This window comes from Microplitis mediator, chromosome 5 (assembly GCF_029852145.1).
Source record: "Microplitis mediator isolate UGA2020A chromosome 5, iyMicMedi2.1, whole genome shotgun sequence".
Taxonomy (NCBI): Eukaryota; Metazoa; Arthropoda; class Insecta; order Hymenoptera; family Braconidae; genus Microplitis; species Microplitis mediator.
In genome coordinates, this window is record NC_079973.1 from 19,313,480 (window position 1) to 19,329,564 (window position 16,085).

Sequence of the window (16,085 nt, forward strand, 5' to 3'; positions counted from 1 at the left end):
AATTTTAATTTTAAAATTAGAATTTTTTTCCTAACTTAAAATTTTTTTTCAAATTTTGAAATTTTACTATATGGAGAAAAAAAATTAGTACATGAAACTTGTTCCTTATCCTATTGATTCCACAGGGAAGATTCTGTTGCTCCCACAGGACTGCGTCCTGTTGCAGCACCTATTTTTTTCTTTCCGTGTATAGTAAATTGACGAATCCAATATCAATTTGAATAATATTTGTAAAAGAAAAAGTTTTAATACAAAAGATTTTTTTTATAGTTGAGAAATTATATTTTTCCCCTTTTGTTTTATAAATTTCTACATACATTTATGATATATAAACATTTTTGAATTTGAAAATTTTGTTTTTCTCGAAAAGATGTTTAACTTTACCCCAAACTCCTTCATAAATTAAAAATAATGATTGCACAAATAAAATCGAATTTTGATAATTGATATATTCTAAAAGTATGTGAAAAAAGGGAACGAGAGATGATTGACTGTAACAGAGTTAGTAAACGGTAATAGATACAGATGGTTATTATTGTTAGATATAAAATAGCCGGGAGCAAAAATTGTACGTGATTTAGATGTATACAATATCTATGGATATGAATGGTAAAAGCTAAATGCGATTATGATCAAGCGATGAATCGTTTGATGCGTCGGTCTATGTTTCTAGGGTGTGCTATGTAATAAACAAGAGCTCTGAGATTTCACGTCGTGACACGTGTGTATCCCTACAGTGTACTAGATATTACATACATCAAGTCTGTGAACCGACCTACAGAAAATGATATCTTTGTATCACTGCTACACGACACGTGACTGGCACTTCATAAATGTACATCATATCTCTTTTCTATCCTCGTTTGTGCGTGCCGATAACTTTTCTTTTTTATTATTTAATACACACATACATTCTTATATATATATATATGCCTACATTTTATTTTTTTTCATGACCGTCCGTTGTTCTGTCAATGTTGGATAATGACAGCTTCTTGATAGCCATCTCTATTTTTTCGTTCATTTTTTATTTCAACATCAATTTCAATTACTGTTTGTTAAATTCTTTTCTGCATGCTTGCTGATTACTATTTTATATTTTTGACATATATTAGACTGATTCAAAAAAACCGACTGTTTTTATTATCAACTATTATACGGAATATATTGTTCGGGATGGTGAAAAAAAAATACTATTAAAGTTTGAGCTCTTAATATCAATATTAACAATCACCTCATCGCAATTTTTGATATCCCATTTAAATAACATGGGAAAAATTTTTTTTAAAGTTCGGAATTTTGTTAGTGATCAGCGAATCAGTATATCGGAAAATTTAATGGAATTTTTTTTTGGAAATTGAACGCTCTACAAAAAAGGTCTTTTATCATTTTTCGATAAATTTAATTATTCAAAAGTTATTCAAGCTCAAAGTTGGATTCACAGTAAATTTTAGTATTATTTTACTTTTTTTGCGAAACTATCAGACATCTTGAAATGTTATAAGATCTTTTTTGCAGATTAATTCATTTCCTACAACTTATTTTATACAAAGTTTTCTAAATTCCTGGAAGCTTTTTAGTTATTTGCATTTAAATGTCAAATTGTTCCTAAAGATCGTATTCTGGCCGATTTTAATTATTTACTTGTAAATGCAAAGAATTAAAGAAGTTCGGAAATTTGGTTATCGAAAATTAGTGAGAAATAAATGATCTTCGAAAAAGGTCCTATAATATTTTACCATAAGTCTGATAGTTTCGCCGGAAAAGTCAAATAATACTAAAATTTACTATGAATTGAACTTTGACCTCGAATAACTTTTGAAGAACTCAATTTATCGAAAAATAATAACAGACCTCTTTTGTAGAGCATTCAATTTCCAACAAAAATGTTTGTTATTTTTTCCGATATACTGATTCGCTAATCAGTGACAATATTCCAAACTTTAAAAAAAATTTTTCCCATGATATTCAAATGGGATATCAAAAATTAATTAATATTAAGAGCTCAAACTTTAGCAGTATGTTTGTTTCATCATTTCGAACAATATTTTCTGTGTAATTTAAAAAAATAACAGTCGGTTTTTTTGAATCAGTCTAATATAAATATAAGTTTTTATATTGAAAAATATAAAACTATTGAGTCAAGAGACAATTTTCATCCCGTAATAGTGTTGGACAATTTTTCAAGTAGTTTGTTTCTGGGAGCCTTTATGTTTTATTTGACGAGTACAAGGGTCTGTACGTGAGAGTTAGTGACCATGAGAAATTTCTATGTCTTTATATTGGGTTATAACGAGTGTTCGATGCCAGAGCTGCTGCAAAGCTTCTTGTTTCGAATCTACACTATATAAGTAACATAAGTGTAGTGGAACACAAAAAAAGTCAAAATCAAATACTCAAAAAAGAAAAGAAAGTATGTTTATAACAACTAGAAACTTTTGTATACTTGGTTTCTGTTTGTTATTGTTGTTTATGGTTGATCTGAAAGCTTAATTTCTGTGATTATTGATTTTTATGTTTATTTTTTATATATTTGTTACATGTAAATTGTACATTCATACGATTATCAATAAAGACTTAGAGCTAACTGAAAGGGTAAGAACGCGTGTATTCATACAAATTGCTACATCCAAATTGTTCAGTTTCCATAAGCCATAAACTATCGAGGGGTTACACACTCGTTTTATTATATATCTAGGATGTAAACTACATACCATATAAAGACATATAATTTTCACCCTCTTGATCTCCCGCAGTGCCATCATTACTACCCTTCTCTCGTTTTATATTCCAGGTACAAATTATTGACGGATGTATCATTTTTTTTTTTCATTTCATCAAATAATAAACATTACAATATTTAATTATGATATTCAATAGGGTGATCCAAAAAATAACAAATTTTTTATTTTTCTCGGAAACAGGTTCCAAAGTTTTATTTATAGTTAAAAAACGACGCCTGTGAAAATTAGAGCTCTTAATATTAACATTAAGAGGTTCCTCATCGCACTTTTCTATTTTCCATAAGAATAATATGGAAAAAATTTTTTTTATGTCTTCTGATTTTTATAAGTAGCTAACGAGCAGTCATAGGAATAATTGGTAGGCATATTTTTGTAGGTAATTGAATACTCTACAAAAAAAGTTTCTTATCATTTTTTGATAAATCTATTTGTTCAAAAGTTATTTAAGGTTGAAGTCAAATTCATATTAAATTTTGAGATCTTTTTACTTTTCCGGCGAAACTATCAGACCTATTACAAAACATGATGGGACCTTTTTTGTAGACAATTTTATTCATGCTTATAGAAAAATAGTCTTCTGATCGATTTTAAGAGCTTGACATTAAAATAAAAATAACTAGAAAACAATGCGGAATTCGAAAAAACTTCATTGGAAATAACTTCTAGGGAATAAAATTTTCTACACAAAAGGTTCCATGATATTTTGTAATAGGTCTGATAGTTTCGCCGGAAAAGTAAAAAGATCTCAAAATTTAATATGAATTTGACTTCAACCTTAAATAACTTTTGAACAAATAGATTTATCAAAAAATGATAAGAAACTTTTTTTGTAGAGTATTCAATTACCTACAAAAATATGCCTGCCAATTATTCCTATGACACATCGTTAGCAACTTATGAAAATCAGAATACGCAAAAAAAAAATTTTTCCATGTTATTCTTATGGAAAATAGCAAAGTGCGATGAGGAACCTCTTAATGTTAATATTAAGAGCTCTAATTTTCACAGGCGTCTTTTTTTTATCTAAATAAAACTTTTGAACCTGTTTTCGAGAAAAAAAAAATTTGTTATTTTTTGGATCACCCTAATATTCAATAGATATTTTTTTTATATAAATTAATATAAATAAATTGTTTTTTTGTAAAATAATTTTATGAGAAAGCTTTTAATGATTTAAGATGTCTTGAATTGAGAAAGCAGATATATATATATATATATATATATATATATATATATATATATATATATATATATATATATAATATAGTATAGTATTGTTGACTTTAGATATTTTGAGATGAACAAACGTGGATTGGAAATATACATGTATATATTTAGATGTATATATAAATTGGTGTATGTGTATATAGGGTGTAGAATCTAGGGGTTGTTTTCCTCATCAAAAGAGTGAGTTCACCACGATTGCACTAACAGCACCAGCACCACAGTGACACGGGACGCGCGTATCGGTAATGTAACCAATCACTGAATGCAACGGAAACGACAACGACTGAAAAGGGGAGAGGGGGAGAAATGGGCTGGCGGGTGTTGCTGGTTTAGTTTCGAGTCACTGAAATAACAGAGACAGAAAATAAAGAGGATTATGGTATTAAGTGAGATAGAAAGATAGATGAGAAAATAGGAGAGAGATTTGGATTGACGCAGACATGCTAGGTAGTAGTCTCTCGGTAACGAGTAGTTTAATGACAGCGACCACGTCGACGTGCCCATGCGGGTGAACAGTACGATCACAAGGGATGTACGTCCACTATGGATTAAATAAATTTTATTTAGTTTGTTTTGATGCTTATTGCTGAATAAATATATTTTTTATTTTTTTACCAGTTATAAACTTTTTGAGATATTTTTATTTATGACATATGAGTAAAAAGTAACTTTGAGAATAAAATAGGTTTTCTAAATTATTTGTGGTCTTCAAATATTTTATACAATTTGCTGAAAAAAAAAATTACAGCCTAACTGAAAGTATTAAAATTTTATTATCAACATTAAATAAAATGCAGTTATCCACCTAAACTCTAAATTATTCGTGGAGTAAATTAGAATTGAATCTGGAGTGAATTCGGAGCGGATAATTTTTATTCATGTGATCACTTTGGAGTGAAATTTATTTCACAGGGGAGTTTATTTTAATATTAAAACTCCGGATCGGAGTGAATGTGAGTTGGAATGAAATCCACATCACTCCAAAATCATTCCAGCGAAAAAAAAACTTCCTGCTTCGTATGCAGAGTGATTTTTGTTAAAACTCAAAAATTTTGAGTGATTCAAGTTTCTAAAGTTGCTCTCAAAATTACGGCGCGACCTTTAGTTGCTGACATATCGATAATCAAAGACAAAAGGATTTTTTTTCATTTCAAGACCGATATCTCAGCAACAAAATATTGTACAGAGACCACCAAAAAAGCAAATTGTAGCTGAATAAATTTCCTAACTGAATAATTTTCCGGGCCCGTATACCCAAAAAACAAAAGCCAAAAATTTAGAAAATTTTTATCTCGAGCTATTTTTTATTACGCAATAACCGTGACTCAAAAAAAAATTTTGCCAGTAGATCTTGAAACTAGAAATTTTAAGCTTCAAATTACTTTTTTTTTGATTTTCCGATACGACTATTTTTCATGAAAATACAGCTTTCCAAAAATCACTAAAAAATTTCTAAAAATTTTTTGCTCCTTTAATTTTTTGGATAAGTGTACAATTGTTAGATGATATAACTCAGTATTACTCATGTCTCATACATACACGGAAAAAAATTAATCGTGAATGCAACATGATGCAGTCTTGGTAAATAAACATGATGAAATCATGTTGCATTCACATGATTTGTCATGTTTCGGCTACATGATAATCATGTTGCGGTAACATGAGAAAATCATGTTGCATTCACATGATTTGTCATGTTTTGGCTACATGATAATCATGTTGCGGTAACATGAGAAAGTCATGTTGCATTCACATGATCTGTCATGTTTCGGCTACATGATAATCATGTTGCTGCCACATATTGTCATGTAGCCGAAACATGACAAATCATGTTGCATTCACATGATTTTCTCATGTTACAGCAACATGATTATCATGTAGCCGAAACATGACAAATCATGTGAATGCAACATGATTTCATCATGTTTATTTACCAAGACTGCATCATGTTGCATTCACGATTAATTTTTTTCCGTGTAATAAATTATTAGCCAAGTAAAAAATATTTATACATATTAATATATTTATATGTGCGTAAAGTTTATGACGCAGAGATTGTGTTGTATATTTATGTATAAAAGGGGGATACCGATGGTTGCACGTGTGGCTTTAGTGCCCCCGCGGCTAGAACAAAAAGACGGGACGAAAAAAAGGGGGGAGGGCACACGCGACATCCATTGCATTATTATTTCTTACTTGTTACAAACGGACGAGCAAAACCTGACACGAGACTAGCAACAAAATTTACCAATGATGTGTAGGATGCAAGTCGTTAGTGTCTCCAAGGGGTGTCCTTGTTATTTTTTTACATTTAAATTATTTATGCGTCTATTGGCGAGTTTATCGACTTGACCAAAATAATTATCGTTATTTTTTTACAAAATTACGTGTTTTTATATTTATTTTGTACTACCAATTATTGGTTATTCTCAATACACATCAATACATTTATTAACGATTTTTTAGGAAAAATTATTCTTTCTTATTTTGACATCTCCCGAAAATATACTTTGCCCTCCATAAGTTAATACATCATCAATCCATGTTGTGTATGTATATACATTTGTATATGACCCAGGTGTATTGCCTGTACAGTCAAATGAATTTGAAATTATTCCCACGACAGTATTACCAATCATGAATGGACCACCACTGTCACCCTAAATTAATCATTGAAACAAACCATGAAATCATTAAAGAAGATAAATGTTTTGAAGAAAAATTATATAACTTACATAACAAAATGCGATTCCTGTAGTTGCAATTGCTTTAATAGAACTGTCATCAACCTTTATAATAGTCATTGATGCTTTTTTAAGATCATCGACACTAGAACTGTCTTCAGGTTTGGTCCATCCACAACCAAGAATCGTTCCTGTCTCACCTTCTCTGAATTGTCTTGTCGGTATCAACGCTGGTTCAAAGTCTATAGTCCTTTTCAACTTCGAATATAATTATCAATTTAGATTTGTAACTAAATTTATTACTAAAATATTTTGATGTTTTTCCGTTTTTATTGAACTAAATAAATTTTTGAAAAGTATGGAATTAATCTCCATTGAATTATCTTCAAAATAGTATGCAAAATATCTTAATTCCGTGAACTAACAAGGTTATTTTTATGTTATTACTTGAATTTAATTGTCATTATATTATTTTTGGGTTTTATTATTTAAAATTTTTTAAAAATATTCTGCCTTTTTTTCTTAGATGTCGCTTATTATTTTTGAATTCTACTATCACACTACAGCTTCTGCCAGCAGTTGAAAAAGGAAAAAAAAAGAAAAAATAATACTAATGAAAATGAAAAATGGCAGCTAAATTTTTCATGAATTATAGGTTTTAAGTTTTTCATTAATTTCAAGGAAAGAAATAAATAGTACGGGTTACTGTTCTATGCAGTAATCGACGAAAAATATAGGGAAAAATCCATTTTAATATGACGGATTCATACTAGAACAGGAGTAAGTCATTACTTAAAACGTACTATTACTTTTTGAACAGTAACCAATGCTGTGCTACACAGTACATGAAACATATATGACTGGTTACTGTTGAAATAGCCGTTGTTAATAGTTCAAGAGTATACAAATCTCTCGCAGCACAGCTCTTGTTCGTGTATAGAATCCAAGAACTTACTATTTAGTGACAGGAATGGTTACTTATACCTCATAGATCTCATTAATCTCCAGAATAGTACTCAGTCCTCTGTTCTGACATGAACGGTTACTAACTTCATATGTGTCTTTACTATTCTTGACACTGCAGAAATATCTAAAGTTAGTAACCGTTCATGACAGAACAGAACTGAGCACTGTTTTGGAGGTTAATGAGATTATGAGGTATAAGTAACCATTCCTGTCACTAAATAGTAAGTTCTTGCATTCTACACAGCAACAGGAGATGTGCTGAGAGGTTTATACTCTTGAACTATGAACGACGACTATTTTCACAGTAACCAGTCAAATGTTTCATGTACTGTGTAGCACAGCACTGGTTAGTGTTTAAAAAGTAAAAGTACGTCTTAAGCAATGACTAAATCCTGTTCTAGTATGAATCCGTCATATTAAAATGGATTTTTCCCTATATTTTTCGTCGAATACTGCGCAGAACATTAACCAGTACTGTATATTTTTTCCGTGTACAATTAAACAAAACAAAAAAAATTTAGATAGTGATTTTCAAAAGGGTCCTTACGACAAAAGTTATCGTTGTTCCGAAGATTCATACAGGACAATTGACAGCATTGGTTTCTTGGATTAAAATAATTCGTTTTGAATCAATGGATAATAATGAACCGAATTAATATTGGGTCGAAATTACATATTCCTTAATAAATTATCTTTGTACTAGTATACAATTTAATCCATTTTAGTGAAAGCAAAAAATTGTAGAGATGATTTAAAGTGGGTGAGTTAGTCGAAAAAATAATTTCGATCGTAAAGTACACACGTGCACAGAACCTTCGCGCTTGAGGTGTGTAATGTTTTAATTACCTCTAATATCGCTATGTCGGCTTCAGGCGTCGGTGGATATCTAAGAAAGAATCTGTGAATATTTACTGTTACCACAGGAATCAATTTATCTTGATCCATATTTTTACAACTACTTGATCCTGCTCGTACATTATAATACTCCAATTGATCCATAGATGGATCATCTTCTTCACGACCACTAACAATACAATGCGCTGCTGTTAATACATGCTTGTGACTTATAAGTACACCACCACACGTTTCGTTTGTCAAAATATTTCCAACAGTAACTACCGCTGGCCAATCTTCTATTCTTGCTGATTCGCCACCAACTATTCTACTTGGCTTTTTGGCCGTCACTTCTATGTAGAAATATTCAAAATTTTATATAAACCAATAAAATGAATAACAAATTATTAAAATACACTGAGGGAAAATTTTAACAGGAATAATTCCCATGATAATAGATATGTGGGAACAGTCGTAATACATATGGTATCTTTCTATATTTTTTATACTTAACATTATAAATAAATATATTATTTTATCATTACCTGGAGCAAAGACACTGATGTTGATTATGAAAGTAATTAAACAGAGGATTTTATTTTCAATCATCGTGATGTGATTTAAACTCAGTACAGTAACAAATGATAAATTTTGTGATTGCTTCGCCTTATATATTTGTCATATTTCATAAAATATAACACTGGGATGTAATAAAATTAATAATCGTGGCAATAGACTAATTAAAACTTGGTTTACGTCAATGTATATTAATACTTTAAATAATCGACCAATTACGTATATCTTGGAAAGTTTATTAATATTTTAATTGTAATAACTGTAAGTTTAATTTTAACTTTATTAGGCAATAAATTATTAAAAATTTTTTTATTGAATTCTTAACGTTTTTTTTTTATTATTTAAAGAAGCATGAGATGAGTATTTTAATAGCTTTAACCGCCTACTAAATATTATTCCATATATTATTTCGTATATATAATATGTATATTTATAAAAAAAAATTCACTTGCGGTAGTTACAAAGTAGTTTTATTTTGGTTTCTACTTGTGTTAATATTATAGGCTTTATTGCTACTTTTAGTCTCATAAATACTGCTCTTGGGTTGTAAAATGCTACAATGTTATACTTTTTTTTGTTAAAGAGTTAATTAAAATGATGGGTTAGATTTTTTTTTCTGAGAATCAATAAAAAATTTTTAACTATTTAAAAATATTTTTATTAGGTATTCAAATTAAATGTTTAAATAAAAAATAAATAAAATGATCAAGTTCTCTAAGCATGAATTCAAAAATTTAAAAGTAAAAATGATTCTATTGAACCACATTTTTGCAGATTTATAAAGGAGTTTTTGGAAGCTTATTGATGGTGAATAGAGAAGAAAAGATTAACATCAAGAGCTTGTTAGCAGTCATAAGTGAAGGCAAGGTTAGTGAATGCATTTATTGGTTTTTTATCGGCTGTGGCAGGTGATCAGTCTGTTAGTTTGCTCTATTTTGTTGCCAAGCTTTAGAAATTTATAAATAAAGGTACATTTAACAATAATGCCTGAAAAGTTACGCCATAGTGGAACGTGCGCGTTATTTCTTTTTATTCTTATTGGACATATGTATATATTTTGTAGTCTAACCAACAAAAACACGTTCTAGTTGTCAGCAAAGTCGTACACATAATACAGCACACTCGGGAAACTATAAAGTAAGTATAAATTGCCAGGTCAGGAAGTCGTTACACGCCCCCACGCGGAGCTCACGTGGATTTAGTTAAATGAGACCAGGTGAGAAGTTATTCTCTCCATGGTTTCCATTCAATCAACACGCTATTTTACAATAGTTACATTATTATAAAGGTTTTACGTCTTAAACTAACGTGTGCTTTTTATAAATTCCTTCGGATACTTTGATGTGCTACAAAGTGCCAAATAAACTTTTTTATAACTTGTTAAAAATTTTATTTTTTTATTCAAATCTTTTAAAATTTATTTTTTTCAATGTAGTACTGAATTAATTTTCGAGTTTTATGGAAAATCTAAAATTTTTATTACAGATAATAAATTATTTAAAATAAGGTTCTAAATATTAGTAAAAAATTTATTTATTAATGCGAAAACTAGAAAATGAAATAAATTTTAATTGAGTTTGGATATTAAAGCCAATTATATAATGTGACATGTAACTGTCGGAAAATCTAAGTTGAAATATATAAAAATACACGTGATTGTAGTTAAAGTATACGAGATGACTATTTAGTTGGCCAGATTCACGTCGTGAGACATCTGTTAGACAACTTAACAGCTCCCGCCTCATTTCGTTCTCTACTCTACTTCTCCAGGTTTATATTATATGTAGTACACATAACATACATTTTAGTTATATTGTCCCTCATTTCTCTCAGACGTACATTCAGCATATATACGTCCCCTTTGTACCCCTTACGACCAAGTGCTCCATGTTAATACACGAAACGAGACGTGTTACTCCGTAGGGAGACACGACACCCTGCGGTCCAAAATACTCGCACGCTTTTCTAACGAACGTATATATGTATATATATGTACATAATACACACATTCATTTTTTTTATTTTTATTTTTTTACCACGTACCGTTCGCACCCACATTTCAGCGGCCTCGACTCTGTGTAAAACATCGAATTTAACTGTTTTATTTATGTATGCGTTTTAAATAACGGGCTTTTGTGGCTGCTGATGGTCACACTTGTATTTATATTCGTACATTTATACATATTAATGGGTGTATTTTCTGTGTATGTATGCAAGAACATAAATGTGTTCTCTCATCACATTGTGTGCTCTATTTAACGCTCGTTAGTCTCCACAACATGTCGTGATGATCCTCTTAACAAGGAAAGTCGCTTGCCAAGTGAAGTGAAAATTACTAAAAAAAATGGAATAATAATAATTAAAAACGAAATAATTACGTGCATAATATTTTTTTTCATGTAATTAAAATTTGTAAAAATATTATTGTACATTATTTAGATTCTTAGAAATTTATTTACTAAAATAATCCAATTAAAAATTTTAAATTACAGAAGATAAATTCAAAATCATATAATTTAGTGGATAGAAATGAACACGGAGAAAAGAAAATTAGTTATTTTTCCTACGTTGGCATAGTAACTATTACTATGTGGACATACGAATTTTTCCTATGTCAACATAGGAAAATTCCCTATGGAAATATAGGAAACAAACTATATGTTACACAGGAAATTTTCCTATAATACATAGGAAAAGTTCCTATAATACATAGGAAAAGTTCCTATGTTAATATAGTAAAAATTACTGTCGAAACGTAGGAAAAATTCCTATGTCAGCATAGAAATTGTTCCTAGGTTAGCACAATAATTTTTTCTATGTAAAATAGGAATTTTTCCTATGTTGCATAGTAATAGTTACTATGCCAACATAGTATATTTTCCTATTTTACACAATATATTTTCCTATGTTCACATAGGAAATTCTACTACACGGAAAAAAATGTGTAGTTAAATTTACTACAAATGGAGTTCCATTTACTACACTGACTAGTAATATATAGGATAACTACACGTTTAGTAACAGTTACTAGTACACTGTCGTACACAACCTGTAGTACCATTTACTACAGTAAGTAGTAATAAGAACTAGCATTAAATAACCACTGTGGTTCATTTCGCTCCACAACATAGTAGAATATATTTTATTCGTAATGTATTAATTAAATATCTGTTAGTTAACGATCATTAGTTTTTATGATATTGAAAACGTTATAAAAATATAAAAATTAATCTTAGATTCTTCGGACTTACAGTATATCAAATTAAAATGATATAAAAATGAATTTATTAATGAATAACTTAAAATAATAAGGACTCAAATTTCAAAAGCCTACTTTTTATCAATATCTGATAAGGATAATTTTAAAAATACATTTGTAATCTATAAATTCTCGTATAAGCATAAACTTAGAATAATTAAGTATTAATTTTTATTAGTAGAAAATATAAAAACCATCGTTTTAAAAGTTATAATTCTAATAAATAACAAATACTCCATAGGCAATAATTTAAAAAATTGCATTAAAATCACGATTCATTGATAAGAGCATAGAAATAAAATTTAATAGAAGTTGTAGGTGAGGTAAGCAAAAGGAAGAATGGCAGGTAATACAAAACAAATTTTTTTGTATTATATTTTTTATATATATATATTTATTTTAAATTATATATATTATAATTGCACGCCTCGATTTTTAATTATATATATAAATATTTTTAATTATATATATTATTATTTATAATGTTTTATAATATTATTTATAATATTAAATACACTGACACAAGTTGAGGATACCCACAGAATGGAGTAAAAAAGTTGTAGGTGGCGCTGTTATTTTCTTCTTTCGATCATTTTACCACACATTGGAGTAGATTGTACAAGTAATCTGGTATTGTATACTCCAAAAATAGTAACAGATACCAATTCATATAAAATTGTGTGGTTCCCAAAACCACAAAACAAGTATTTTATACTACATTGAGTAGTTGTGGAAACTACAAAATTTACTACATTACAGTAGTAAGCAGAACTTTTATAGTAGTAAAATATCACGCACACTGTGGCTTATGTTACTACAGTTGTCATTGCGGCGACCACAAAGTGTAGTAAAATTTTTACTAGTTTGGTGTGGTAAATTTTACTCCAGCATTTTTTCCCGTGTATGTCAACATAGAAATAATTCACATATAACGTAGGAATTATTCTTATGTTAGCATAGAAAATTTTCCTATGCGACATAGTAAATTTTCCTATGTTAGATAGTATATTTTGCTATGTTCGCATAGGAACTTCTACTGTGTCCTAGAACATAGAAGTAATTCTTGTGTAGTATACACTCTAAAACCAAGTGTGTTACAAGTGTATTATTTTAACACACATTAAATGTGTTCTATGTTTAATTGCCATAAACAAAACTATAGTTTTTTGTAGTCACTTAAAACACGTTTCACGGTGTGTTAAAAATCTATAGATTGCTTATGGCGTTTCAATGTTATTTTGCAAGTGTGTTAATTTTGACTACACACTTGGTTTTAGAGTGTAGGAATCATTTCCATGTTAGCATAGGAAATTTTCCTAATATGTTACATAAAATATTTTCCTATGTTCGCATAGAAATAATTCTTATATAACATAAGAATTATTCCTATTTACCATAGTAATAATTGATATGCGAACAAAATAAATATTACTATGTAACATAGGAAAATTACGTAGCTGTTTTTTTTTTCGTGAAATGTGACAATATTGATTTATATAATAAATAACAAATATTAAAATATTTATAAAATATTTGTCAACACTTTGATAGTCATAATAACTCCCGATTTAAAATAATTATTTAAATATGACAATCACACCTTTTCATAATAAATATATCAAATATATATATTTTTATAAAATAAAGTATGTATATTCTATAAAAACATATGTTACACGTTACTAAATAAATATCTCATATTTATAACTACATATATAAATATCTCAATTAAAAAAAGATTTTACTGCTATGAAAACGTTAGAAAAAACTAATTAGTATAGTCATCAAATATATTTGTATTCACACAAAAATAGCATGTTTATTCAGCAAGGGACTCTATTGGATTGTCTATCTCCTTTGCATCTCTATCCGCCCAAATTCTTCTTCCCTCTCAGTCATAAACACTGTAGCGTAACACATATCATCATCAGTCTTATACTAGTATCTCATTCTCTCTTACAACACACATTTGAAATTCTTCTCTAATCCCATACCATACCGTGTCAGCTCGTCTCTCACGATTTAAAGTATAAACAGTTGGACGGCTCTCTTATGTAGACGGAATTAGCTGTGCAAACTTGATTTATAGCAGACACTGTCGCGACTGATCAAACAGAATAAAAAATCTATCAACTTAATTTATTATACTTATCGTTTTATTTTCACTTCATTCAATTTTATACATCCCAATCACTATTAATAAATATATACACATAAAATAAATAAACAAATTTTGGTTCGGAAAAAAAAAACGACTTAAAATTATTTTTTATTATGAAATTTATATTTTTATTCAATGTTTTGATAAGATAATCTAACGATGGTTGGATTAATAAAAATTAAATAGAGGAAGGGGTAAAATGGACTCGTCTTAAATCATAAATTTGAAAACTTGATTATTTTTAATTACAAAATTTTTCTTAAGAAATTTCAAGTGGTCCAAATTACCCTGTGATGTCCGTGTTGCTTCTTTGTATAATTTTGAAAAAATTTGAGCGCCACCCCCCCCCCCCCCCCGTGTATTTTTTTGTGTACAATTGGTAAACATACAATACAACTGCGTATTAGAATTTAAAAATAAAGCACACCCAGTCGACTTGCATTTGAGGTGTGCAATTAATAAACACATTTACACACAGGGTGTTTTAAATCGTGAGTAGAGATTTAGAGATTTTGTGGGATTTACTGCGTCAACTATGAAATGTAAAACACACGCTGTATTAAAGCCATTTAGTTGTACACATACCAGATATTTATATATATGTATACATTTGAAATTCTGTCAAGAGTTTCCTCTTTTGAATTAACTAGTTAGTTTAACTGTGATATCAATGTTAGATATTTTTTTCGTTGACACTTCACCCTCATTTGTTGAAACTAAAATTGTTTGAATTTCTGTAGGTTCCGGTATTATAATTTTGACACATTCCTTCGCTACGAGATCTAGATATCTTGAATAGTTTTAAAAACAAGTTACTTTTGGATTTTGGGATTATAAGAATCCACCGGAAGTGAAACGTTTTATTTGGTTATTAAAAAAAAAAACAGCTGTTTTTTTATTTATAAAACCAAATTAACTTTGTGACAATTGTGAGCTCAATTGGATTTTATTTAAATAGTAAAATACTTTTTTGTAATTAAAGTAACTATTTTAATTTTTAGAATTTTTTTCTTTTTTTTTTCTATGAAAACTTGAGCACTGGAGATGATGGATCATTTGGTGATCCTTCATCAATGAACGTGATTCTTGACACTTCTTAGATGCGTGTTCTTTTAAAAAAGTACAGAAAAAAAGAAATCCGATTATATATTTATTGTAACTTAAAATTTGCATTCTCGGTAGATTTTTGAATACACCTTGATTGCTATTGAATTGTATGTGAATTACTCCAAATATCTCACGTTTGTAAACTGTATGTAGTTCTCGCGCATCTTAAATTCTTTATACTCGCTCGGCAGGTTGTCCTTTATAGGATAATATATCCATCCAAAAAACTTTATTATATATCCATATAACAACACTAAAAATGAATGAAAGACTCTTCCTCTTGACTAAATTTGTATATAATACCAAACCCAGTGACTCCAGATTAAGTCATAATTCTCTTAGTATTCAATCAACAAAATCTGACTTACACTCAATAATAATTCATTCAATAGAAAAAGTTAAATGTTTAAAATTAAAATATTTTTTTTAAATATATTTATTTCCATTGTTGATTTTACGAGAGATTTCAACACTTTCAATAAACTTTTTCTTCGAAAAAGATTTGAACTGTATAAATTCCAAGTTAA

At 28.9% G+C, this 16,085-nt stretch overlaps 1 protein-coding gene across 1 annotated transcript; it reads right to left on the reverse strand.

Annotated features, from left to right (window-relative positions):
- Positions 1–6,433: 6,433 nt before the first annotated feature.
- On the reverse strand, positions 6,434–9,064 carry LOC130667350 (trypsin 5G1-like). The gene is made up of 4 exons (XM_057468863.1): positions 9,001–9,064; positions 8,468–8,808; positions 6,707–6,913; positions 6,434–6,631 (listed from the first exon to the last, which is right to left on the reverse strand). The coding sequence occupies exons 1-4, from the start codon at positions 9,062–9,064 to the stop codon at positions 6,434–6,436; spliced, it is 810 nt and encodes a 269-aa protein (XP_057324846.1).
- Between the last annotated feature and the right edge of the window lie 7,021 nt (positions 9,065–16,085).

What these genes read in the sequence shown, in the direction of transcription:
- LOC130667350 (XM_057468863.1), bottom strand. Translation starts at nt 9,064, where the DNA reads ATGATTGAAAATAAAATCCTCTGTTTAATTACTTTCATAATCAACATC. An exon ending in CCGACATAGCGATATTAGAG is followed by an intron (nt 6,914 to 8,467) that starts GTAATTAAAACA and finishes TTATATTCGAAG; the next exon opens with TTGAAAAGGACTATAGACTT. An exon ending in CAGGAATCGCATTTTGTTAT is followed by an intron (nt 6,632 to 6,706) that starts GTAAGTTATATA and finishes TGATTAATTTAG; the next exon opens with GGTGACAGTGGTGGTCCATT.